The following is a 24,285-nucleotide window of genomic DNA, read 5'->3' on the forward strand; positions in this document are numbered from 1 at the left end:
GAGCTAGGTATCGTTACATTACTGCTAATCATTTCCCACAGCCCCAAGTTTGCAGAGTGATTTCCAACATTCCAGTCATGATCTGCCTGTCTAAAGCCTTGTTGGCTTTATTTTCTTACTTCTTAAGTCACATTGATCATGTGGTAAATACAGTGGTGAGCAGGGACTGTTTCAAACAATCATTCAAGGAAGTTCTGACTTGTGGGAGTAAAGAGTTGGCTGATTGAAAACATTCAGTTCATGAGCAAGACTATTGGACCAGAGAACATTTATAAGAAGACCCGCAGGTAAATGGTTTGCTCAATTTTTAGAAAGTGAGTATTTTTTTCTTATGGTATTTTCTTAAAATTGGATTTTAGCATTTGGAGTATTTATACTGTCAGTGTCATTAGGCCTAAGACCATTTTCCACTCTGACTGACAAAAAAGTTTGTCAATCATTTTAAGTTATGAAAAATAAAGGGGACAGTGTACATTCAGTAGTTTTCAGTAGAGTTTCCATGAAGACAAAAAAAAACTGCATGGTCCTTAAATGTCTAATAAAGGTTGTAAGCAATACACATGACGATAATAATACATGTTTGATGTTCTAAAGATTTATGTACTAATGGTATTGTGAAAGCAGTGGATGAAAAACTGCACCAAAAATTTGGTATCATAAGTTCCTCAGTTGTGGCAGAGCAGTGTGCTTCTTGTCCACTAGATGTCCCCCTTCCTCCCTGAATCTAACAGAGGGACCACTGGAGACTCTGACTGAAATTTACTTGAATGACATTAAAAAGAAGAGCCACTGAGGGCTTCTGACATTGGAGGATACTTGCCTGGAGCTGCCTGGAAGGCATCGTCGAAAAGTTTGTCTGTGGGGTCAGGAATATACCGGAGAACCACACTTCCGTCTCTGCCTGGGTACCCATTCTGTAACAAAGGCCAGAGGTTTTTAGGGCTGTGGCACTAGGAAAAAAAACAATACAAATAATTCAAAACAAAGACAAGGGTAATTTTTGTTAAGTGCAATTTCAAGGATTTTCACTTACCAGTAAGCCATTTCTACTGTGACATGTTCCAATACTGCTGTTGAGGCTCTGCAAAACAGATAATTTAAATTTGAGTGAATAACTCATGATGGCACCACAGCAAATGTGGAGAGGCAAATAGTGTTTTACAGAGCCATAACACATTTGAAGACGCCACTATTATCCATAGAGCTGACATTAAGTGAAAAAACGTTTAAAATGGGCATTTTCCAGGCAATGCACAACACAACGTTGGCCTGCTGTGCTCATTTTCTGATTTAGGCACAACCTTTATTTTCGTCATCATTCAATTTGCCTGTCTTTGTTTCCAACCTCCCTCTTTTATTTATAGTTTGTTTGATGTGAGCATAATTATTTTGGTCATTGTGATTTATTTTAAAGCCTCTCAGGGGACAATAAGTTTCCTTTGAGAAGTGATAGTAATGTTTTTTCATGGTGCCCACGGAATCATAGCTGTCATCTCAGCACAAGCTGATGAGGATCGAAATGAACGTCCACTGAGCAGATTCATATTCATTCAGGCAAACAGACAAGCTTTGTTGTGTCTGTCAGACTCTCGAGTCAAATGACTGTGAACGCTGTTAAACCATGGAAACCGAGTGAATAAAGAGAACAGAGTGACAGCTGTGGCAATGCAATTACTTTCAACAAGAAAAGGAAATTAAACACGCTGAAGGAGCAACCATCTGTAAAAAAAATTCTCGACCCTTAGTGGGCCATGCCCCTACAGTGATATTACAAAAGCAGGCTTATTTCTATTGGATAAAGATTTGAAAAAGTTCGCCTGGTTGCCTGTTAAGGTAATCAAACTTGAAAGCTTGTATGGGCTAACCAGGCTGTCAGTGACCGGCAACAGTTCCAGGTATAAGAGCCAGACCTACGCATGGCCTTCACTGAACCTGAGTTAGAAGAGTTCTCCTTGTTCAGGTCTCATCAATCAAAGGGCACCCGGGAGGAAGCGTGGGAGAGGGGATGATGATGGGGATGAGTAGGTAGGGGTCAGGATGAGGAGAAGCAGCCCCAGGGGTGAAAGTTAAACAGAATGAGGGCAACTGGGGTCAGAAAGGTTCAGGCCAGGTTCGACTGGTCATTCAGGTTCAAGTCAAGAAAATTTGTTCAACTCTGCTCAACGTGTGGTCATCCAGATTCAGTTCAACGGGCAGTCTTATGCTTCTGCTGGCTGAAGTGAAAGCAAAAAAAAAAAAAGCAAAAAAACACGACCACTTTTATTTCCATACTGACTCACGGGGTAATGATTTATGCAGAAATCCCATTTCCCAAAACACGGTTAAAAAAGCACAATTAAATTTTCAAACCGTTGACTGCATGCTGGTGAAATGTGCACTGCTGAAGCATGTGCTGCAATTTCACTAAATATTTTTCTGGGAAATTTAACCCTGACTACAAAGCAGCTGACAATTATGCAAAATATTATTATTTATCATGGTCATGGTTCACTTTTTCTGTAAAACTACGCCTCCTTGTGGAAGGTGAACACATAGGCAATGTTTTTTTTCTGTTTTAAATGCTTGACCACAAAGCAGAAATGAGTCAGCCCTCCAAGTTTTTTTTTGTGATATCAGCAGTGGTAGTGGAGAAACATTTTAGTTTTTTAACTGTTTCTCATGTTTTAGTGCCAGGATGTCTAATTTTCTCAGCTTTTGCCAAAAGCTTCTCTGTCTCATGTAACAATTTTTGAGGCCAGAGAACCACAGGGAACAGACACATCCGAACTAAAACTGTATAAGATTCTTAAACATGGTTCAGCTTACCGTGGAGTGGAGCAGTGGGGTGCGGGAGGTGCTTGGGCTGCTGAAGAAGCCATGTTGTGGCACCAGGTACTCGTCTGCATCCACAGCATCCTCCATGTCCTCCCCGCTGATCAGGCTGCGGTAGAATTTAGTATCTGTAGGACTCGGCAAGTTCATAGAGTCATCGCCCTGGAACAGAAAGAGAATTTAACTCGTCAGCTTGTTGAATTTCAAAAGTTACTGGAACAGAAAGAGAGTTTAACTCTACAGCTTTTTGGATCTCATAATTTACTACAATTCATCATCAAATAAACATCAGATTTAAGGAAGTAAACCAAACTTTGGGTAAAATTATACCTGAATGACAAGATAACGGGAAGGATCCCGCGCCATCTTTGAAAATTCGGCTATTAGCTCACGGAAACGAGGTCGACTGTCTGCATCAATCATCCAACCTGTATAGACACATCAGCAAGATGAGTTGACTTAATAAAGACTTAAGAAAACTTTAATGTTCTTTGTAAAGACAATAGCAGGAAATTAACTGCAACTAGTAAAACAAAAACAAACACAACTGCTTGATTAAATGCAGTATGTATAAAAAACTGAAACTTATGTAGTAGGGTTGCAACGAACAATTATTTTATAATAGTTGCAGATTAATTTTCTTTCTAACACCGAATTGGATAACTAACTGACTGACTGTTGCAGCTCTATTATATAGTACTGTAAATAAAGGCTATGTATATCATGTCCACACTTGTAAATGTACATTTATGTACAGGAATCTTCATTTAACAATAAAAAAAAACTCTTTATAAACCACTTTACAGACATTAATAACATATGCACATAATGTTCCATTGTGTAAATGTTACCGTAGGGAAAAGCAGAACCATATTATATTATGTTCCACTTCCCACTAAGCTTACATTTCACCATGATCATGTAGACATCTATGGTACAGATTGGTGGTTGAGGCAGTCGCTCCCCCTTCTCCAGGACCCCAGCTATTTCACTTGCTGGAATCCCATCGTAGGGCTTGGTCCCAAATGTCATCAGCTCCCAAACTGTTACACCTACAGAAAGAGGGACAGTTGGTGTATGTCAGTTTGATGAGTTGTCATTCACTTTGTTTTGCTCTCATTGACAGAGAAGAAATGAGAGTGACAGAATGTAAGCCTCTCAAATATCACACGGTATCAAAATAGCTATGTTGACACATTGGCTCTGCCTGCAGAAGTGGGAGTTAGCAGGATGCATCTCTGTGCTGGAGGAACTGAAGAAAGGAAAAGGAGGAAAGGAAGGCTGTCACTTCTGCCAGGGTCTGTTGATGCTTTTGCCATATTGAGCGGAAGGCATGATCAAACCCTCGGGAAAAGACGATTTGGAGGCTGGCCCACTCAAGAAAGCTGTGCTGTGTTTGATTTCTGTGTGCGCCTGTGTAGGCATCTGTGCATATGTGTGTGCTCCTGGGCTGGAGGAACTGTTTATGTGGGTTGAGGCAAACGATCTCTTCTGATGTGATATTGTCCATCTGAGACTGCTGGTGTGTAGGTGTGTGCTACCTGTGTCCTAAAATCGCAGATGCTGGCTCCTTTTTTAAAAATGTTGACAAGTCTTATCAGATCCAAAAACAACCTCCCCTCTGAAGCCTCAAAACGACCGTCCTCTCTTTGCCTCACTCGCTGCTAAAATACTTTATTTAGCAATGAATAAATATTTCTCCTATGGGACTGTCACCGATACTCAGGAGTACAGAGACCCAGCTGTTTTACATATCTGATGTTACACAAGGATTCAAGCTCAATCTGGGACACTGCAAGCAGGGTTCATGCTGGGTTGGAGGCAGAGCATGTAGTCACAACATAAAGAAAAAGACTTACCGTAACTCCACACATCACTCTGGTGTGTGTACGTCCTGTTTAGGATAGATTCAAGAGCCATCCATTTTATCGGTACCTGTGAAATTAAAGTTGAATAAATTAAATTGTGTTGAAACTCCTAAAAAGGCAATGTACATTTGGATTTAACACAGTTCAATAAGCTTTTAAAATGATTGCAGTCCTGTGCTTTATCATTTTTTTCTGGCAAGGTTTTATATGTCTGTGTTACATCTGGTCATATTTGGCTTCTTTATTTTAAAGTACTGTAGCACATTCTGAGTTTGAAATCCATTAATGTTTTTACAATATTCATTATATAATGTAACTTTACTGTCACCTAGTGGTGCTGAATCGTAATAATCATACATACAAAAATCCACAATCCAAATGTATTGTTACTGAAAATATGAACATTTAAGACTTATTTCAGTTTTAGAAGTGTAGACAGAGTTCTTTGAAGAGCTTGCAGTTTACAGGAGATGAGAAGCAGTGTGTGCTGTCATCACACAAAGTGCGTCACACAAAGCTTAAAAAATGATTTCTGGGATGGTTTCCTGGACAAGGATTAAGTCTAGTCCCACACTAAAGATGTTTTTTAATGGATGTCTGTACTCAGTTTTGTATTCGTCTAAGACAAGGCTTAATCCCTGTCTGGGAAACTGTCCTGTAATGTTTAATTATCACCATGTTTCAGAGCAGCAATGCATTTAACTAGAATGAATGAAGGAAATCTCAGCAGTTGCAGATGTCTGCGTCTGAGTCCAGCTTTGTCCAGATGAATTTCAAAGAACTGAACTTTTCCACATCTGTCCTTCTGGAGTGGACAGGCAATAAAGTATCTGGACTGAAACTGAAGATCATATCACCTTATCACTCAAAATTATTATATTATCAGTATTCAGTATTATCAGAAAATATATTAAGGTACTTATATCAGAGAAAAATATCAGTAAATGCTTTATTACCTGGGCTATTTGCCATATTATTGGATTTTTGGAGTTAAGTTTTAAAAAAAAAAAGTGTTATTATATTATGGGGACCATTATTGGGTACAACAGACCACATCAGTCACAATGTGGTTAAAAGGAAAAGCAAGTACTACACAGTTTTCCGAGAGAAAAATTGAGCTTTCATTTGTACAAAGAAACCGTGATAAGAGAAGGAACTTATCTGATCTGTCATTTCTCTTAGACCTCAGTTCACTGACCTGACTATTTATATATCACATCAATCACATAAGATAAAATCTAGAGCAAAACTACACATGCAAAAATACCATCTTTCATAACATGGAACAAATTCGTTCAGCTAAAGGAAAACATCTGTCTAGCCAGCACCCAATTTGTAACAAGCTATGAATGCAAAAATATGGTGTTTCACATTTAGGACTATTTGTGACTGTGATGCACAACAAAATGATTTTTTTTAATGTGTGTGAGGCAAGTATCTTGGTCCTAACCTTTCCACCATCTGCATGATATTCTTTCTCATCTGCGTTGAGGAGTTTGGCCAGACCAAAATCAGTGATCTTGACATGTTGAGGAGTCTTCACCAGAACGTTTCTGGCTGCCAAGTCACGGTGTACCAAGTGGCGCTCCTCCAGGTAGTTCATACCCTTTTGTCAAACAAACGATGAAGAGCAGGTTATTACCTAAGTGCAGTGCTTTTTGAAGTAGCTGTCCAATATGTCAAAACAGATCAGATATGATAAAAGATCTAAAAGCACTGAAATCTGTCATGATAGACCTGTCACATTCACCTAATGTCATTCGACGGTATATCTAAGGCTGCGTACACTGCAGCTGTTGTAAAAACTAAATATAACTTGCATTGCAGAAATGCTCAGTTGCTTTTGTTTTTATCATTCGCCCTGGATTACTTTAAAAACCTACATAGACATAGTATAAACAGTATTGTTATTGATGTAAACAGCATTAAAAAATTAAACTAATTTACATCTTTATGATATCAAACATTTGCGTACAACAACAACAACAGCAGCCCCATCCAGGTGGGACCTATTTAACATACCCTACCATGTAACTCGATGCCTTTACAGGGCTTCTTGCTTCTTTCTTACCTTGGCTATCTGCACACACCAGTTGAGCAGGTGCTGAGAGCCGATATTATCCTTGTTCTCTTTGACATAGTCCAGCAGGCAGCCGTAGGGCATCAGCTGGGTGACGAGCTGCACTGTGGAGGTCAGGCAGATGCCAAGCAGACGACACACATGGGGGTGTTCCACACTGGCCATCACATAAGCCTCCTGTGGAGTGTATGTAGACATACAAAAAAAGGGTTTTGTCTTATGTTTTATTTTTTGGTAAATGTTTATCTTTACCAAAAAAAGGGCAGACAGGTGACACAACCAACAAAACACCCCCATCTTGGGTGCATGGCATAAAGAGTGTAATTCATACCAATGGATCAAAGTTGCAAAGATGAAAAAGAAATTGTCTGTTTGGGTAAAACATTTCAAAGCCTTTTCCATGACCCACTGAACCAATATTAGTAGAAGTGTCCACATTTATCCCAGAAACTGGCAGCTTCAGAAACACAATATTTGTGGAAATATCCAGTGTTTGGTGATAAGTTTCTTAGCAGCGGGTATATTTAGTCAAACATATATTATGTAACTGGAAAAAAAAACCATGGGGATAATCCATACTGGCCACCAACAAAAGGCTTCCTACAAGGAGACCCACGCAAACAGCACTTCAAACTGAGCTTTATTTAGTAGGTTTCCTGCCATGAGTGTATTAATTGTATCCCAAATATTTTCCACATGGATTTTACACTATCAACATTACTCAGTAAATAACTACTTCATTGCTGGGAGATCTGTAATTCTGACAGTCTGAGAAAGAGAAAAAAAATCTTTCTCCTTATAAAAGCAAGACTCTGCCCATAAGTCATGAAGGTCATGAAGACGTGCGTGTCCACCACAGCATCCAGTCGATTTACAGCGACTGAGCAACACGACCACAAAATCACAGGATCTGTGATGCACATTCAGCCATTTGTCTAATGCATTTCAAACAGCCTGATTTCTCAGTATGGAGTCAGGACTGCATTCCTTTCCAGAACACCTCAGACTTGGATTACACACCAACGCCCACACACAGCTTTCCACTGAATTAATCCCATTTCCAACAGCCTATAAGAGGGTCACCATGTCAAAACAAGACACGCTCTCCATTACAAGGGAAATAAGCGATCATTAGCTTCAAAAAAGCTGCATGTGCTATAAATTACAGGATACATTAGCAAAATTGACATCTGGCAAGCAGTGACTGTCACTCACTTTGTCCAACACATGAAACTCTATACAGGCAAAAAATGTGTGTAGAGTTTATAACTTTTACTTATTTCCACTGTCATTTCCCACCAAGAGAACAAACTTAACTGAAGTAGCTTGGGAAATAACATTTTAAATGAATTGCTGTTTTAGTTCTGACTCAGTATTACAGTAAGCTTAGAGTCCAAAAAGTACCACATAAATCTGAGAACCTACGTCCAAGATTTCTTTGTTTGCTTTTGGTGATGTGGCCTCTCTTAAAACCTTGATGGCCACTGGGATCTTCACATCCTCTCCCTCTGGAACCCACAGGCCCTGTATGGACACAAGTTTGTTATTTCACAGGCTTTAATTATAACTGAATCATCAAGTGAACACAAGTGCATGCAAATGTTAGTACACACGACATAATTATAAAGGTAGACATCCATATAGTGCACCCAAACGCTTTGTAATCTATACTTGTGAGGTTCTTAAACCCAGAGGTGGAAAATAAAGTAGGTTTACTCAAGTACAGTCTAAGGGTACCTTTCATTTCATTTCACATTGCACTACAGGTATGTGGCTACTGTATTTTACATACAAAACATATGATCAGTTACAAAACATGATGCAAAGTCATAGATTAAACTAACCAACAGTAAATAAAATAACTAAAATCTGTTCCACCTAAACCAGCTACAGGATCTTTACTTGTAATGGAGGATCAATACTTCTTTCATCACTGACTAAACCCAGCCGTAACCTTCACAGCTAAATATCAAACCCCAACCTTTACCAAACCATGACTTAAACCTAATTTCAACCCTGTAACCACGTCTTAACCCTCAAATGGCCTTTTGTAAAAAATATGTCCTTACTTTCCAAAGATGTCCTCACCCTCAAGGTCTAAAACTGCAACTGGTCCTCTCAAAGACAGAAATCCATAAGCACAGACACACACGCTTGTTTTTGTATTTAAGAACATTGTGTTGACTTAACATTCTGTCTATGGAGATTCAGCCTTTCATCTAAAACGTCCACCAGATTCAACCATCTATCCCTACAATGATACTGTGTAAACACACACTACCAAACTGTGATTAATTAATTGAGTATATAAACAGTTAAACATGTGTCTTCTAAATGAAAAGCGGACAACTGATATAAATGAGCGAAAACACTGACGAGTGTTTCTTAATGTAGACTTGGCACATACTGTACAACACTCCTGAGAATCAGCTTCTGTTAAGCTCAGCACTGCAGGGGAATTTTCGATAACAAGGTGTTTTGAGACACAAACCTGAGGCATGTTATTACCTTATAAACTGTACCAAAAGCCCCTGATCCCAGCACTTTAATTTTCTTAAATTCAGGTTCTTTCAGGATCCGCAGCAGAGCCTGGTTTGGTGCCTCTCCACTTGGAGTCAGAGGTTCAACCAGCTGGAAAATAAGGACTGAATGTCTTATATAATGTCTCACAAACAGCACAAGTGATTGTTTAACAATGCACTCTACCCAAATCAATACTCAATTAAAGTCATATAAAAATAATCAAACACTGGAGAAGACAATAAGACAAGTGAAAATTGTACTCTCAGCATACAGCACACTGGCATCTCTGTAAATTAATCCTAACATCTCTGTCAACACGTTGATGTCTTCTTGCGAGCGTGGTGACTCAGTTCCCTCATCTTACCTCTCTCTCTTGGAGCAGTCTGCGCATGGTTCTCTTCCTCTTGATGTGGCGTCGGCGTAGCAACACAAAGACAGACAGGCCTGCAATAAGAACAGCCAGCAGCCCACCAACTACACCAGCTGCAATCATGGAGAGACCAGAAGGGCTGAAAGACAGGTGGGAGATGATTTAAGAAAGCAGGTAGAAAACTGATCACATTTGTGAATTTAATAAACAAGGAGAGATTAGATCAGTGTTTCCTGTCAAATCAGTGTGTCCTTAAACATTGAGGATATTTGTTACTGTATTTGCTCACCTTTTAATCTGGCATCCTTCAAGACCAGGCCCAATGCACCTGTAAACAAATCAATGCAAAGAACCTGATGTAACTATACTGTTACTGTGCCTTCACACTGCAAATTCACCAATTGAGAAACAACAGTGTTCACCGATAACTGTTGACAAACTTATTTGATTTCATGTGCATGCAAAAAAGGATGAGCAGCTGATTTCTGCCAAAACACATCCAAGTTCTCTGAAATATGTTACGAGTCTACGAGACTAAATGTATCAGTCACTGGGGTCCACTGGGGACAGTGATGTAGTCATGAATCACAAAACTAGTAAAAAAAAAAAAAAAAAAAAACAGGACTTGTGCAAAGTGGCATGAGGCAGTTACAAAAGTTGCACAAGACAGTTACAAAGTCAGTTTACACACTGTTGCTTGCAGTGGTTGAAAAGGACACCATGATATCCCTGAACCACTTCCTTCCACAACCATCAACGATCGCAATGGCTAACTGTTGATAGTCCATCAATGTGGACATAAAAGGTCTGCTTCCATTCCTGTCAACGTTATTATTGTTCTGTTCTATAATGGAGGGCAGATGTCTATCCATTCAACACTGAAAGGAATGGAAACCAATGGGAGCCTCGAAAGTAAAAAAAAAAAAAGTCTGAAATCTAAAAAATCATAGCATGCTTTGGAAAAAGGGGCACAAAAAATCTGATTTGTTGTAAATGGAAATGGTCCTTTAGTCTACGACACCTCTCCTAAATTTCTACATTTGTTTCAGCCAAAATTGGCTCATGTTTAAACTGGCCTCTCTCCAGCCTGTGCCAACAGAACCAAAGCTGACTTGTATTAATTTACTGCATCAACATCACCAGAGACAAATGTTTGCAACACAGTGAAATGCAGCGCCAGTTCTCAGGTCAGTGGAACAATGCCGTTACCCTTGAGTGCAGTTTTTGTGGCATAGCTGGCACACTTTCATCTCGTCTGCGTATTTCCACACTAGAGTGTCGTCCTCCCCTGGCACGCCTTGGGGACAGCGAGACACACAGAACAGTCCATCTTGGAAGTTGGCACACTTAGTGCAGTTTCCAGAACCCTGGAAGTAAAAAACAAAAAAGAACTCATGATGTTTACAACCCTCTTGAGAGGAGTAGTAAATATTATGTAAGCTGCGCTGTCTCATAGTAGTAATTTCTCAAAGAAAGTTGCATCCATCTTCCTCATAAAGATGTAAATGTTAAGGCAATGAAAACCACCCACTTATTTTAGCTGCTTCAGTACAGCCAGTACAACTCGGTCTTCTGACACACTTATTGCAATCAAATGCTGTAATATAATACTTTCACTATAACTTCCTCTTTATCTGCACGTCTAGTTCTATATTTAATGTCTTTCATTTTCTCGAACTGCTTTCAACAGGCCCCAAAAAAAGGGGCCTGAACTTGTTGTTTTCAATCAAAGACGGGATTATGAGGATATAAAAGAAAACTGTTAGCCAACTAAATCACACAACCCCACCCATTATTCAAAGCTCAACGTGTCTTGTGGCTACATTGCATTATGGTCTATTAAGGCTGCTGTTGATGGAGAAATTGGTTGAGCTAACACTTCTGAAATGGATTTCATGCTGCGTAATTGTTCATTTGTGTTGCTCTTTGATTCTGAGTGTCTGACGCAAAAACATGACATTTATTGTTGACATTCAGAGCTGTTTTAAGACTTCTGGATGGTTAGCTTTTTATGGATGTTTGTAATAATAGTTTAGTTGCTGGTGACACACATACAGGCGCGCGGCAGGTTGCAGTCCCATTCATGCGCTGACACTCGGGGTGACACTCCATGCAGGTTTTATTCACGACAGCCTCCCGCGGCTCCCTGCAAAAACAATAACAAAGCTGACAGACTCTCACCGTTGGTGCGCCTCATTTCAAACAGTTACATGTGAAGTGAAATTCTTGATCCCTTTTTTGAGGGCAGAAGTTAAATTGTAAGCATGCCGAGATTCAATGTTTGACAGAGATCTGCAAAGATAAACAGATGTGAGTGAATGTGCCATTTCAGCTACAATGTTTGTCTTATAGCTACTGGAGGTTTAACTTCAAAATACCTTGGATCATATTTGGTCTTAGCATCGCTTTCAATAACAAATCCCCAAACTCGTCTAATGTCATAGTCTGGAAATGCTCATGGTATGAAAATAGACTTTGAAGGAGTTAACAGTAGAGCACACAGATCCGATGTTCAGACTATTTGTTTGTCTAAAATAAGGAACAGTGCGTTTCAGAGCTTTAAAAGGCAGTAAAACCCAGATTCCTCCTTTACCCCTCAAGGATGTTGCAGGAGTCAACACAGCTCCCATGACGGCTGTAGTCACGACAGGCGAAACACATGTCCGGGCCCGGACCCCAGCAGCCGTCTGTGGTACACTTCCTGTCACAAGTGTTGTTCCTCAGAACTGAAAACAATACAACATATAATCTCAAGAAAAGATCTTTCCCGTATAGTTATCCAATTTTACAATTAAACTTGATTAATTAAATCTGGCTCGTGCATTGCATAGTCAGATGTTAGACAACAAAAAAATCTGACTGAATTCGGTGTGGGAGACAAGATTTTTATGTACCACAGCTAGCCACGTCAGCATTTTCCTCTACACTGGCACTTTGGCTTCCTGATTTGAAGAGCGCCACCCAGTGGCTTTTATTGGTGTAGCACAGGTTCTGGTTCTTAATGATGACCACATCTCCGTCACTGATTTCTTTGAGGGAGCGAAGACCCAGGTAGCTGATACGGAGCTGAGTCATAACCACACTGCGGCTACCACTGCCAAAGGGAAAAAGGTGGAACGGGAAGAGAAGAAAAAAGGGAAAGATTTTATGGCAGCCTTGAACAATAGTCAGTTCTTGAAAAACAAACATAAAGCTTGGTGATCCAGCACTTGTGAATCTATGGGGGGGTGATCTTCACAGGGAACATACCGTTTAGTTCGTCCTCGGATGATCTCCAGATTTTCAAAAGGACTGAGTGAGCTCATGCTCTCTGGCCACGTTTGGATCCACAAGTATCCTGAAGCAACAAATGGTTTGTTAATTGTGAAACTCTTTAGTGTGCATTTAGCGTGTCATGCATTACTCAAGTCTTACGCAGTCTTACCAGTAATTTCTTTAACTGTCTTAAACACATCAAGCTGGGCAGGATCCATCTTTGGTGTTTTGGTATATGTATCCCTAAAAAAATAAGGAAATACATGTTATTACTTATAATTACTATTATAAATTATACTTGTAAAGGTGCCCAGTAATCTACTGCAGTTGATAAAAACAGACATGAAGTCTGCAGTGATGTTAATGTACTTGACTTACCCATAAATCGATGTGTGGATGATAGCAATGTTACCATTGATCTTCGTGCAGTTTTTGAATGAGTCAATGTTGGTGGCATTGATAGACAGGGTGTGAGTCAGGTCTCCCGATCCAAGTCCATTACACGCTGCAAACCATTAAGAAAACAAATATCAGTACAGAAACTATTTCAAATCTCTTGATTATTCTAATTTTGGGATTAATCTGAACCAACATTTTTGAGGAGGCAATTCCACAATGTAGAATATGGTCAAATTATTAAGAGCAAAATGTGCTTAAAGTAGTGTTACTCCGGCACTCCAAAACAGGAGTCCTGTTCAGCCCTCACATTTAATTGGGAAAGATTAGGCTGCCTGTCTGAACACCTGAACAGGATTCTAATCACGTAAAACACAACCTGAATCGCCCAGCTACTAACTGTCTTCTTCCCACAGCTTTCCCTGTTCACTAGCACTCTTACTGGCCCGACCTATTTTGATTCAGGTTCTTCCCATTTCTCCCAGCCATCTGTGTCTGCTCGATCTCTCTAAACCTTGCCTAGTGCTTTCACTTCCCCATCTTATCATTCACACAATGACATTGGATTAAAAATAATTAACACCTCATTCTTTAATCATTACTTGTGTATACTCTTTGATTATCCTAACATATCTGTAAAACAATTATTAACATAATCATTTCATCATATTACTTTTGAGCCATTAATCCTACATCATACATTTACACATCTTACTTCTGGCTCATTAAATCATCTTTCTATTAAACCTCCAGCTTCCTAAACCTGATCTCAAGAGGCTTATAAGGCCTCCTGGATTGGGTATTGATGTCCGTTTTGCTGATTTCTTTGATAACACTCATGCCTACAGCATGTTCCCTTCAAGTGGTTAATTATTATGCATTACAATGTCAGATTATAAGTGATTGCAACTACCTGTTCAAGTAAATGTATCTATTTCCATTGCACCACTGTAAACTGTGCTGTGCGTATGAGTCAGAAATTGTCCCCATGGTTCACAGAGAGACAGCTTAACCCCCTACCTTTTGGACACAGTCCATCACATTTGGCACACTTCCTGATTCCGCCCTCGTCCACCTCATAGGTATTACCACTGCATGTCCGCACACAGGCTCCATGATCGGTCACAACATAGTTATCTGGAATTATTGCAAGAGACAAGCAATCCAATCACATCTAAATGTACCTTTCAGCCATAATAACTTGTATGAGTTATACCACCAGTATCACTATAAGTACATAATAATGCTGTAGGCCATAAGGTATTGACCGAGTTATACTAGGACAGGCCTGTGTAAGTTAAACTGAGAAAGAACAGTTCTTGCATTAACACGCCCTGAAACTCAATCATTTTCTTTCCTTGTTTACACAGTTTATAATTAAACTGTAAACGTGCACTGTAACCACTGAATGTCTAACAAGCCTGAAGGACAGCCTGGGCACTTGTTCAGCATACCACAATGTGAAAAAGATCATAATCATGCATGATGTGCTTCATATTGGCCAGTGAGGCCTACTAGTTTTATTTTATTTATCTTGACTGTCAAGGCTGCAGCTACAGCAAAAGCTTTTATGTATGGTAATAAATATGTCAGTGTCTAAGGGGACTAAAACTTTGGGAGCAATTTTGGCTAAAAATACCAAAAAGCTGAGAATAGGTTTGTCTGTTTAGCCATTCTTACGTGGGCAGCTCTTGACACAGGTGGCCCCGAAGTTGTACTTTCCATGTGGGTTGGGTACCAGCTGGTGCAGGTTGGGGTCATAACGCATGAGGCCTGGGCAGGAGTCCTTACACACCCCGTCATCCTGGAAGTCCCGGCAGGCCTGCAGCACAAACAACAGTCATCCAGTACACAGGGACCAAAACAGAGCCCCACACTAATGATAACACTGCATTCCTCTATCACAGCTTTGGCTTAATCCTCAGAGCTGCAGAGAGAGAGAGGGAGAGCAGACGCTGATAGCCGAGGCACTGCCAAATGAAAGATTTAATCAGCAGTTATATGTCTCAATAATAATGCTTCTGATCATAAAAACAGACGCTGCTGAGTGAGGGCTTTGCTTTGTTGGAGGCTTCTCACCCAAATTCAATGCAGAAGTATGAAACATTCGGTTTATTTTGTTGTTCAGGCTTTTATGATCACCAGTGACCGTGTACTTGATCATAACATTGCTCCCGTCCCGCATATGAAGGCGTCTTTCTCTTACCAAACAGTCGGTGGGCCGCGGTCCTGTGCAGCCCGCAGCACAGTGCTCATTACAACAGTCGCTTGGTGAAGGTCCTTTGCATCTCTTAGAGCACTGCTGTGCACAGTTCAGCTTTGTTACTGGAGATAAGAACAGGACAGTTTATTTCTTATTTTGAGGCCCTGTATAAAGTTGCAAATCAAATTGAAATTATGGAAGAGACAATGCAGAATATTTGCAAGGCTGTTTTCACTTGCCGTCATTGGTATGCAGTAAAAATGTTAATAACTGATCCGGTAATATGAATGCAAAGAGAGAACCATTGGTATGGAAACTCAAAACTTGGGAAACTGTGCCTAGTGTCTCTACACACCTTTACTTTTGAATATACTGTGCACTATGTCAAATTAACAAATTTAAAATGTATAATTTAAAATATAGATTTTCAGCTTAAATACAACATATGTCATTGAGTTATTGTTTTGTATTATTTTGTGGCAATAATAAAACACAGATCAGAACTTACAAGTCTGACAATTCTGAGGACCAGGTGCCCAGCATGAGCCATTGAAGCAGCTTGAGTCACATTTAGCACCTGTAAATAAGAAGACAACAAAGTAAACAAATTGTTTACACAAAGAAATGCACAGTGAACTACATTTGCAGTCTTTGCCTTTTTTCTGTAAAATGTGTCACTTACAAAGTGGATTGTTGTTCGCCACAGGGAGCTCCATGCTGGGTTTGCTGTCAGTGTTGACAATATCGTACCACTGTATTGTCTCAACATTGCACAGCTGGTTGGTCCCAAACTTTACACCTCCTTTAAGAATTTCTGCGAAAGAATAGGAATTTTATTAAATTTCACACTAAATTTTGTGACACTATAGAAATATTTATTACTTCATTATAATATTGAGAGTTTGCGAAAAAATCTGTGATAGCAAACTTGACAACGGAGAGTTGGACTGACCTGTCAGGCTGGTCAGAAGAAGCTTTTTGGTTCCCTGACCCGTTGCTTTGTCATAATTGGCAAGAACAGCAAGGGCAAACGCTCCCTCATAGAGGGAATGCCCTCGAATGATGCGCAGGTTCTCCAGAGGAATACTGGAAGCTGTGTTGAGGGCAATCAGGACATAGCCCCCGACTTCTTCAATTGACTGTGGAAGAAAAAATTATGAAAACTGGTAATCCATAATGATGGTCTAACAAAAGAATTAGACATGTAATGTAAATTTCTACATTTTTAATGCACTACCTCTATATTTCTGGGATCACCTTTAGTTTAATTGATATACAGCTGATACACAGTGATAGATAACCTTGTTTTTGTGTCATTACTAAATAATGCACTGCCTAATCTTTTGACTGTTGTTCCATTCTGATGTCTTTTTAGAGGAACATTATAATTACACATTGTCAGTTTTAAATCAAATTACAGATTAAAGGATGTTTTTTTTTAATCAAAACTATGAGCAGGAGTTTGGAGATGTAGTTTTTTTTCCCCTCTAACTGTTGTCTGCCGGTCCTCCTCTCAGCCTGCATACGGCTCCAACAACCTCCACCAATTAGAGGGCTAGGGCAGTATGTGTGCAGCCTGAGAGGTAAAACTCAGGTTTTATGACAGGTAGACAGCAAAAATAAGATTTTAAAAAATAAAATCTACAGTGGAAATGACATCCTTGGAACAACTGCACGATATTTTGCTGACTGCACGTTTTTTTCTGTTTGTGTGTGCAGCCTCGCATGTGAGTGCGTGTGGTCCCTCATCACATCTGCCCAGTGTTCACAACCTTGTCGTTACAGCTGGAGTTCTAACGAGAGGGTTACAAACACGATGAATCATCATCTGTCGCTACACACTCAATCTCCATTGATTTTAATTATCTGAACTGAAGCCGATAAGAGCCTGCCAAGATCCAGGACAGAGATTCTCTGGCAAACTGGCTTCAGACCACCAAAGAGACCTCTAAAAACAAGATAATAGAAAGGTTCTCCCATCTGTTCTGTGTACAATAGAGTGCAGTCCTTACCCTGAGGAAGGACAGGTCACGGTGCTCCTCCATGTAGGTGATCTCTAGATTCTCCAGGACCACAGTGCAGTTGCTGTAGGTCTTCACCATGTTCAGGTAGTGGTCTTCTTTGGAACCCAGAAGGTTTAAACGATTGGTGATGCCTTGGCATACTGCAGGGAAAGACAAAAGAGAAAAACCATTTGCCATTTGTCATTTGTTTTATTTGAATGTTACTTGAAACACATGACGCACGCTGTCTGTAAATCATGTGGAATAGCAGTGCAGTGTCCCAAAAGCATTTATCCAAAGGTCCGCAGTGCTATCAGTCAGAAACAGCCACTGCTTATGCAACACATTGGCTAAATTTATGACTTTCTGTCTGTGTGTGTGTCTTTGTTTGTGAATTTGGTCTGTGCAGTCATAACTTGGCCAGCTTTCACGTGAAAATAAGCGATCTGGGTTGCATCTACAATAGGAATCAAATCTCAGCGACAAAGCGAGTTCTGGCTCATGTGTCAGTGAGAGCTGGCTGTATTTATACTGGCAAAGGCCTGAATCTTTCCACTGCTATGCAGGCTAGTTAAAACAACCACTGCGACCAGCGTCTCCAGGCCCGTCATTTCGGAGAAAAGATTTCGTGTGCCACAGATCCATGAGATTTGTGGGTGTGTTTCTTGAGGGGAACATTAGACCCCTAAATCTCATAATTAATAACAGTCTTAATAACTTCAGCCTAGTTTAAGCGTATCTGATTTCAGGGCAAGTTCTTGGTATGACTAAATAACAAATTATGGCCTAAATCAAACGCCGATCCATGCACTTTCTCCAGTTTACAGTTCCAATAACAACAAAGGCATTGATAGAGAGATTCACAGGACTACAATTATGGGCTGATAGTGTAGCCCATTTGGCATTAGGCTGGCGTAATGCAACTAAATGTTTGGATAAGGAAAGCAGTATTACTGATAAGTACAGAAGACACAGGAGGCTCTTTCTTAATGAATGCTGCTTTCTAAGGACGACTCTGTGTCAGGTCGTCTTCCTGTGTTCAGTCGTCCTGAGCTGGTCAGACAGGTTCTGACTGGCTGAGGAAACAATCAGCTGTATTTAACACTGCGACACCCCTCTTACACACAGACACACACACACACATACACACACACAGCCATACATATACACAAACAATGTGAATGCTCTCGTGTTAAAGATATAACCAATTTGTGTCTTTTAAGTCCTAATTTATGGGTTAACTTGAGCGATAGGTTCAGAAAAACAAAGAATTCATCCTACTGTTGATTGCTGTAGAAATGATGGTTCTGGTGTAATGTCTCTTGGGTCACATTCCACAACGTGTCTGCTCTTGACTGCAAAGAAAGCCAAAACACGCGTTCCAAATTCTGAGACACACCTCGCGATGCCGTAATGTACATCATAGTCTATTTAACTACACCAAGGCATTTCTGATTCTCCAAACTGAAGAAAAGAAAAGACATAAAATCATCTGTCAGCTCAGTAAGACTAGTGTCAGCCAATATTTTGTACTTTCTCTCCTTTATTGTGCATTACTTAGGTTGTTGTGTTGTGTTCACACAAACCAACAGCGTGGGGGCACCGAATCAGTGAGAATTAGGCACAAACAGCTGTCTCCCGCCCTCCCTCTTCTTCCTCCTCATTAGTTTGTCCCTGAGGGATCTCCCTGATATGAACCCTGTAGTCCAGGAGCCTAACGCCTAGGCAACAGAGGCAGACTAGCAAAGGCAAGCTGACCGTTTTAATTAGAGGAGCCATGTGAGATGTAATTAGCCCCCTAATTATTACTTAGACAGAGAAACCAAACTGTAATAAACAAAAAGGTTGTCATGACTGTGCGGCTGTGAATATTAATCAATCTGATTTGGACATCCCGAATGACAGTTTGCTAACAGAGATGCTAATTATGGTTAAATGCTTTGTTGTTATGCCATGTACAGTACATCTACGCACATCTCCCAGATGCATGCATACAGCCTGTTTCCTGTTTGAGTGTTTTGTTCTGTTAATATTTATGATCAGTAAAGGCTACATGAGGCAGGTGACTGAAGTTTCAACAAACTTCCTCCAACTGAAGTTCATACCCATGTAGCACACAAGAAAGAAAAAAAAAACAGTTGATTGCTCAAGCAAGCGGCAGTGTGGCCTCAGTAAACATTCTCCTTGTCCAGTTGTTGATTTCATAACTCTGCTGCAGGTGGTAAATGACCTGATATTCTATGACCATAAACTGACTTCCTCATTAGGCTGCAACACATGAGAAAGAAAGGAGGTCAGGCTATATCAACACAGCAGTTATAACTAAAAGATTTCTTCACAATTTCACCTAGATTATCATTTTATTCTAACATCACAGCCTTCTACGAGTGAAAATGACTCTCATATATCCGTTTGATGTGTCTTAAAAGGTTGCACAACTTGCAAACTACTTTTCTGCTAGTAGAGACTTACAGCAGGTGAGTAATCGGAAATTACTGGGACCCCTGTTTTTCCATTGCACCAGGTTCAAATTTGACTCATCAAACATATGAGGACAGTTTACAGTCTGCTTAAATGCAAGGGTGGAGTTTGCAGAGACGCAACTGATACTGTGACAGAGACTAATTACCGATTTCTTCACTTCCTCCAGCTGTATTGTCGTCACAAAATGTCCAGAAGATAACTCTGGGAGCAAGGAGTGGCAGGCCTGTTATATCTCTGTCTCAGCGCTCTATGCATGTGTGTGGGTGTGTGTGTGTGGGTGTGTATGTGTGTGTGTGCTGGCATGTGTGTGAATGTGCAACACAGAGTTGTATAAAATGCTGCGCTGATCAGCACCCAGTCAGAACTAGACAAAAGACTTGATAAACCTGATCATTAGTCATCTAAGCTTGTTGCTATGTGCGGTCGCATATCACTCTTCTGATGTTTACTTGGGGACTAGTGTTGGAAGTCAAGGGTGTGTGGGTAGATATTTGTTTCTCGAGGCTATAGGATCTGCGCGGCTACAGAAAAAGAAACTGTCTAAGCTTATTATGTGAGATAATTAGCTCATTGTTCAGGTCCAAAAGATGCGTTTACCGACCAAGAGAACATAGCGTATAATACAAGATGCATTTCTCTTTAACCTTTAAAGAAATACCACACTTACGTTGAGAATTCACATGCTACTGTTACAGAAAAGGTAGGTCAATAATATCACCATAATATGTAATCTCCAGTACAACATTGCAAACTACAGCCTAACAAAGTTCAAGCACACTGTCTCTCTGACAGCTTCTCTTAACAAAAAGCTTTCCAGAAGTAGCATTTATAAAGGGCCTTTGCATTGAATTGCATATATGTTATGCTAGGCATTTATATTATTATGTCCATCTCCTTTATCATGTAAGAAGTGTTGGCACCAAACCTTTTCTTCGAACTTTGAAGCTGAGAAATTTATTTGATAGAGAAATGGGGAATGAGTGAAGCAGAGTATAAAACCAAAGTCACAGCAGACAAGAATTACAGTAAACATGTGAAACACATTAACTAAACATGGTAAGATCAAATATCCAGTAATTAGTACCAAAACCAACCAAAGCAAAAAAAAAAAAAGTCAAAGTCTGCCATAAATTCACATTTTGAGATCTTATTTACATATTTGGTTGAAACTTTGTATTTTTGCAATGAGAGGGAAAAAGTGAATGTCCACAAATGCAAACCAAACTTTCCGAGGACAAGACAATAGCTTCTCAGACCCATCTAATGGTTTCCTTTGGTACTCTGAGCCATCTACTTTACATTTAAATCATGGTGCTTTATACCTTTCTACAGACAACAGAAATGGCCCTGCCGCGTTCGCTTCCTCTCATTCACTACCTGCAATTCAATTACGCTGTGTCCAGAGTCTGATAATTACATCATCTGAAAACTTATACATAATTAAAGGGAAGTAACAACGCTAACTGACATGACTTGTTTATTTCTCTCTCCAAGTCAACAGCATTACGGCAAAGTCTCTTATGTAACTCAATCTGCAGTGTTCCTCTGCTGATAACAAATCGATGCCAAGATTAATTCCCTTATTTAGAGGTAAATTATGGTTAACCCCCTCATATGTCTCTGCAGATAGTAAGAATATGCAGATAAGAGGGGGGAAAAAAACAACACACCATCAGCTTTTATTGGCCTCAGCTTAGAGCAGGGGGCTCCATGGGGTTGCACTTGCTCAAATTTCTAGACCTTCAGATTCCAGGGAATCATAAATTTCCCAGATCCCACTATCAGTGAGCCACTTCCCCGATTCTTTCTGTGCAATCAGTTCATGCTTCCTATTCTCGTATTTTGTGACTGGCTGAGATTCCGGAGGAGATGCGGGATCAAATGTCATAAAAAGACAAAACCAGCAGTACAAGTAGTCGTGCGTGCATTCTGTGGTAGTGTACTATATTCGTATAAACATACTTTGTAGTTCAGACTTAAAAAATCCTGATATCCTGCTCTCTTCCTTTGCGTGGGAGATCCATCAATTCCTTAGAGAAAACATCTTGGGGCCCCAGTAAAGAAAAAAAGAGGCCAGAGGATACCCCCCCCCCTCACTTTCCCTCCCTATCCCCAGTGAATGCAACAACACAAGCCCCTGTGACATCTCAGGAAGTTGATCTTTGTACAGGGTCAGTTTCATACGGCTACCCTGTGATGCTGAACCAGATGGTAGCTGATTGTCGTCTCCAGGGGAGGAGGACAAGAGAATGATCTAAATCCAGCATAATGTACAAGAGAACGAGAACTGATGGAAAGGAAGTGAGAGAAAATGAGAAGAAAAGAGGAGAGCGAGGAGTGGCTTGTGGTTTAATTAACCGAGGTGGTGGATGTAGCGGCCGGCTGTCGGGTCAAATTGTGGAGAGGGGGTGTAAAGCCTCACACTTGATGTATGAACATGGCTGACCTTTCCCTGAAGGCTAACAAAGGGGACAAACCTTGAAGCATCCAGCTGTACAACATAAGCAAATGAAGCGTCCCACTGAATATGTCACAGTTCAACCCCCGTGACTACACAGGCTGGGCCATGCGTTAAGTTTGAGCACAGTCAGTGAAGTTTAGTCTGGTAAAAGCTCAGAAAAGTGACCAAATAAAGACCAAAAAGGCTCATGTTTACTCTCCGCTCCCGAAGAGTGCTCTCTACCAGTCAGTGAGACACTCCAGATACCTGTGGCTGGGTCCATCCTAATGTTTACTCTCCACCTCAGCGTGAGGAAACCGTAGATTTAGGTTCTGCACAAACACAGGAATACACTATGTATACTCACCCTCTAGCATACTGTGATCAGCATTTCTAAGATCTTAAGGCATATAAATTAGTCCACAATAATGTCACATCTAAAAACCAGAACCGGTTCAGAATTTAATAGAATTTAATACAGAGCATGTAGATACTATAGATTTACACATAGTTAAAGTGTCAGTTCACCAAAATATAAAAAAAAAAACACCCAAAAAACTCATTTTCTTCCAACAAATTTTCTTCCAAGGGTGTCTTACCATTTTGATAATTTTGTGTTTGAGATATTTGCCAAGGTTTCTGCTGTCACCACAATACAACTGAGGTGAACAGATGTTCATAGGAAAAAAAAACACCTCTAACTGGAAACACTGCCTCTCTTACTACTTGGATGATTCACAGACTTCATAGTCAACAGTTTTCACAGAGAGTTCTTAGGCAGAAAACAGTTCCAGTGAAAACTGTTCGCACTGAGATCTGTAGATTATCCAGAGTATTGAAGACAGTTTCTGGGAAAAAGAAAGTTGCTGGTAAAGTAATGAATTCCAACACTCTGGATTTCCCTTAATTTCTAGAGAACTTTAAAGCATCTTTCAGCTCATTTTTTTGGTTTTCCAACCCACAACTTAACCATATTAGTTGTTTCTTACAGGTCATCAGTGTTGTCTCCAGCTGCAACCAGCAGCTGCTTTCAGCAAAGAAGCTAAGCTTCCTGCCCAGCATCAAATGGTAGACAGAAAGTTTGCAGCCAGCTGGTTAACATAGTGAAGTATTTAGTTGCTATAGAGTCAGATACTTCCCTTGGGAGGTAAAAGGAAACCAAAACAGAGAGAGAGTGGACATTGGAGCTGCATTTGACAGGTCGACATCAAATAAATTCTAATGTTGTTCCATGTCAGCTGTATGTGTGAATAGGCAACAGGCTAAAATGTTTTCTGTAACAACTTTTTAAGGTGATAATGCACTCACTGAGCCTTTATTAGGAACACCTATACACCTGCTTAATGCCTGGAATTACCCAGTCAGTCAATCGTGTGGCATCAGCGCAATGCAAAAAGTTGCAGATACAGGTCAAGAGCTTCAGAATGAGGGAAAATGTTACTTTGACCATGGCAAGAATTTTAGTGCCAGACAGGCTGGTCTGAGCATTTCTGAAACTGCTGATCTTCTGGGATTTTCACGCACAACTTTACGTCTTTACAAATCTGCAGACACTATGTGATGCCATGATGTCAACATGGGCCAGAATCTCATAAGAATGTTTCCAACGTCTTGTGGAATCCATGCCACAGGGAATTGAGCCTGTTCAGAGTGTAAAGGCAGGACCTGCCCGCATCAGCATTTTGGTCTATAGGTCAGTGTTGTGTTTACTGTTTGTTGCACTGCTTTCAGGCGGTCATTCCATTCACAACCAATGCACTGGTGTGGAGACTAAAACTCAGAGACAAATATCTCAAAACCTGGGAAAATAAAACCAAAACTGTTTGTGTGAGAAAAAAAAGTGAGAAAATAT

General features: G+C 40.2%; 1 protein-coding gene across 1 annotated transcript in view; it reads right to left on the minus strand.

Annotated features, from left to right (window-relative positions):
• egfra (epidermal growth factor receptor a (erythroblastic leukemia viral (v-erb-b) oncogene homolog, avian)) overlaps nt 1-24,285 on the minus strand; it is a 42,954-nt gene that overhangs the window by 2,485 nt on the left and 16,184 nt on the right. The window contains exons 2-27 of the mRNA XM_041054674.1: nt 17,519-17,670; nt 16,459-16,645; nt 16,189-16,320; nt 16,015-16,083; nt 15,510-15,628; nt 14,984-15,125; nt 14,324-14,440; nt 13,286-13,412; nt 13,077-13,150; nt 12,902-12,989; nt 12,547-12,746; nt 12,246-12,378; nt 11,708-11,798; nt 10,862-11,019; nt 9,942-9,980; nt 9,647-9,791; nt 9,268-9,390; nt 8,185-8,283; nt 6,751-6,936; nt 6,130-6,285; nt 4,671-4,746; nt 3,717-3,863; nt 3,142-3,239; nt 2,806-2,973; nt 1,034-1,081; nt 821-914 (exon numbers count right to left, since the gene is read on the minus strand). Coding sequence (XP_040910608.1) covers nt 821-914; nt 1,034-1,081; nt 2,806-2,973; nt 3,142-3,239; nt 3,717-3,863; nt 4,671-4,746; nt 6,130-6,285; nt 6,751-6,936; nt 8,185-8,283; nt 9,268-9,390; nt 9,647-9,791; nt 9,942-9,980; nt 10,862-11,019; nt 11,708-11,798; nt 12,246-12,378; nt 12,547-12,746; nt 12,902-12,989; nt 13,077-13,150; nt 13,286-13,412; nt 14,324-14,440; nt 14,984-15,125; nt 15,510-15,628; nt 16,015-16,083; nt 16,189-16,320; nt 16,459-16,645; nt 17,519-17,670 — 3,168 coding nt within the window. The remainder of the gene's footprint in view (nt 1-820; nt 915-1,033; nt 1,082-2,805; nt 2,974-3,141; nt 3,240-3,716; nt 3,864-4,670; nt 4,747-6,129; nt 6,286-6,750; nt 6,937-8,184; nt 8,284-9,267; nt 9,391-9,646; nt 9,792-9,941; nt 9,981-10,861; nt 11,020-11,707; nt 11,799-12,245; nt 12,379-12,546; nt 12,747-12,901; nt 12,990-13,076; nt 13,151-13,285; nt 13,413-14,323; nt 14,441-14,983; nt 15,126-15,509; nt 15,629-16,014; nt 16,084-16,188; nt 16,321-16,458; nt 16,646-17,518; nt 17,671-24,285) is intronic.

The sequence above is a fragment of the Toxotes jaculatrix genome, chromosome 14, assembly GCF_017976425.1.
Source record: "Toxotes jaculatrix isolate fToxJac2 chromosome 14, fToxJac2.pri, whole genome shotgun sequence".
Taxonomy (NCBI): domain Eukaryota; kingdom Metazoa; phylum Chordata; class Actinopteri; family Toxotidae; genus Toxotes; species Toxotes jaculatrix.